The sequence below is a fragment of the Sinocyclocheilus anshuiensis genome, unplaced genomic scaffold, assembly GCF_001515605.1.
Source record: "Sinocyclocheilus anshuiensis isolate Anshui unplaced genomic scaffold, SAMN03320099.WGS_v1.1 scaffold2679, whole genome shotgun sequence".
In the NCBI taxonomy this organism is placed as follows: Eukaryota; Metazoa; Chordata; class Actinopteri; order Cypriniformes; family Cyprinidae; genus Sinocyclocheilus; species Sinocyclocheilus anshuiensis.
This window is the reverse complement of record NW_015538078.1, coordinates 49401-51580: the sequence shown is the minus strand read 5'-3', so window position 1 is coordinate 51580 and position 2180 is coordinate 49401. Positions and strand designations below refer to the sequence as shown.

The 2180-nt window shown below is 54.4% G+C and overlaps 1 protein-coding gene across 1 annotated transcript; it reads left to right on the top strand.

Moving 5' to 3' along the window:
• The first annotated feature begins 281 nt into the window (after positions 1–281).
• On the top strand, positions 282–761 carry LOC107683625 (RNA-directed DNA polymerase homolog). The gene has a single exon (XM_016479690.1). It carries the CDS (start codon positions 306–308, stop codon positions 759–761), a length of 456 nt encoding a protein of 151 aa, XP_016335176.1. The 5' UTR covers positions 282–305.
• The last annotated feature ends 1419 nt before the right edge of the window (positions 762–2180 follow it).

The following is a 2180-nucleotide window of genomic DNA, read 5'->3' as shown; positions in this document are numbered from 1 at the left end:
CATTTCATCAGCCTCTGCCCAGTCAACCCCCCACGCCCAGCGGTGAGTACCCTCCAAATAGAACCAGAAATATCGACATTATCTCTGCTACCAGTGCAACTTCTAACCCAAGACCTCTCTGTTTCAGTTTCAGCCCTCGTCGACTCGGGCTCTTCGGGCAATTTCATATCCTATGACCTCGTAAATCGTCTCCATCTACCCCGCCTACGTCAAGCCCAGGAGCTCCTTGTGCCATCAACTTGCTGCCTGGGGCAAAACTCCCTAAGGGTAGAGTATACCCACTGTCCATCCCAGAGTGCAAGGCCATGGAGGATTACATCCAGGAGACTCTTAAGCAAGGTTTCATCCGACCATCCACCTCCCCGGCAGCCTCGAGTTTCTTCTTTGTGGGCAAGAAGGACGGGGGCTTGAGGCCGTGCATCGACTATCGCATGCTGAACTCCCAGACGGTGAAACTACCATACCCACTTCCGCTGGTCCGAGCCACCCTGGAGGAACTCCGTGGAGCTCGCCTCTTCTCCAAACTGGACCTGCAGAGCGTGTACAACCTTGTTCGAATCAGGGAGGGCGACGAGTGGAAGACGGCGTTCATTACCCCCGCAGGCCACTATGAATATCGGGTCATGCCGTATGGCCTTTCAAACTCCCTGTCCATCTTACAAAGCTTCATGAATGAGGTGTTCCGGGAGTTCCTCAGGGTATCCAGATGGACCAGGAGAAGGTTAAGGCCATCAGGGAATGGCCGCTTCCACAGTCGGTGAAGGAGTTACAACGATTCCTGGGATTCGCGAACTTCTATCGACAGTTTGTGAAGAGTTTCAGCATGCTCACGGCCCCTCTTACTTCCATGCTACGAGGCAAACCCAAGTCCCTGTCCTGGAACAGCCTTGCCCGCGAAACATTTAACCAGCTCAAGGAGACCTTCAGCACGGCCCCCATCCTTCACCATCCGGATCCCCAGGTACCCTTTGTAGTGGAAGTGGACGCCTCTACCACCGGCGTCGGGGCCGTGCTGTCACAGCAAAGTCGGGAACCTCCAATCATCCATCCTTGCGCTTACTTCTCCAGGAAACTGAACCCGGCGGAGCAGAATTATGACATCGGCAATCGGGAACTGCTCGCCATCAAACTGGCCCTGGAGGAGTGGCGTCACTGGCTGGAGGGAGCCCATCACCCTTTCTCAGTGATCACGGATCATAAGAATCTCCATTATCTCCGTGAAGCCAAAAGACTCAACCCTCGTCAAGCCCGATGGGCTTTGTTCTTCACAAGGTTCCAATTCACAATCACTTACAGACCTGGAAATCGCAATTGCAAGGCTGATGCGCTATCCCGTCTTCACTCTCCCGACATTCCAACAGAACCAGAAACCATTCTCCCTCCAGCCGTGATCGTCAGCCCCATACAGTGGAATATCAACCAGGACATCCGTGACGCCACTCGCACCGAACCTCCCCAGGCAGCCAACGGACCCTCTCGCTCCTCCAGGCTCGGTACTGGTGGCCCAGTATGGCCCGGGATGTCAACAGGTATGTCCAAAGCTGTTCAGTCTGTGCCATTTCTAAAACCCCACGTCATCTCCCCGTAGGCAAGCTCGTCCCACTGCCCGTGCCCCGTAGACCCTGTTCCCACATTGGAGTGGATTTCGTCACTGACATCTCTGCCTCGAATGGTAACATCCTTGTTGTGGTTGATCGCTTCTCCAAGGCCTGTAAGTTCATCCCTCTCAAGGGTCTACCAACAGAATTTGACACAGCTGAATGCTTATTCACTCAGGTCTTCCGGAACTATGGCCTCCCGGAGGAGGTCGTTTCAGACAGAGGGCCCCAGTTCATCTCCCGAGTATGGAAGGCCTTCTTCCGATTACTGGGAGTGACAGTAAGCTTGTCCTCGGGGTACCATCCACAGACTAATGGCCAGACTGAACGAAGGATCCAGGAGCTCGGACGTTACCTCCGGTTATACTGCCACGACGATCAGCACAGCTGGAGCCGCTACCTCCGGCGTACCGCTACTCCCACCTACCAGCCTGGAGAGCTGGTTTGGATCTGCGCCTCCGCCTGCCCTGTAAAAAGTTGAGTCCCCGCTATATTGGTCTGTTCTCAATACAGAGGCAGATTAACCAAGTCACCTACCTTCTTCAGCTTCCACCAAGGAACAAAATTAACCCCTCATTCCAC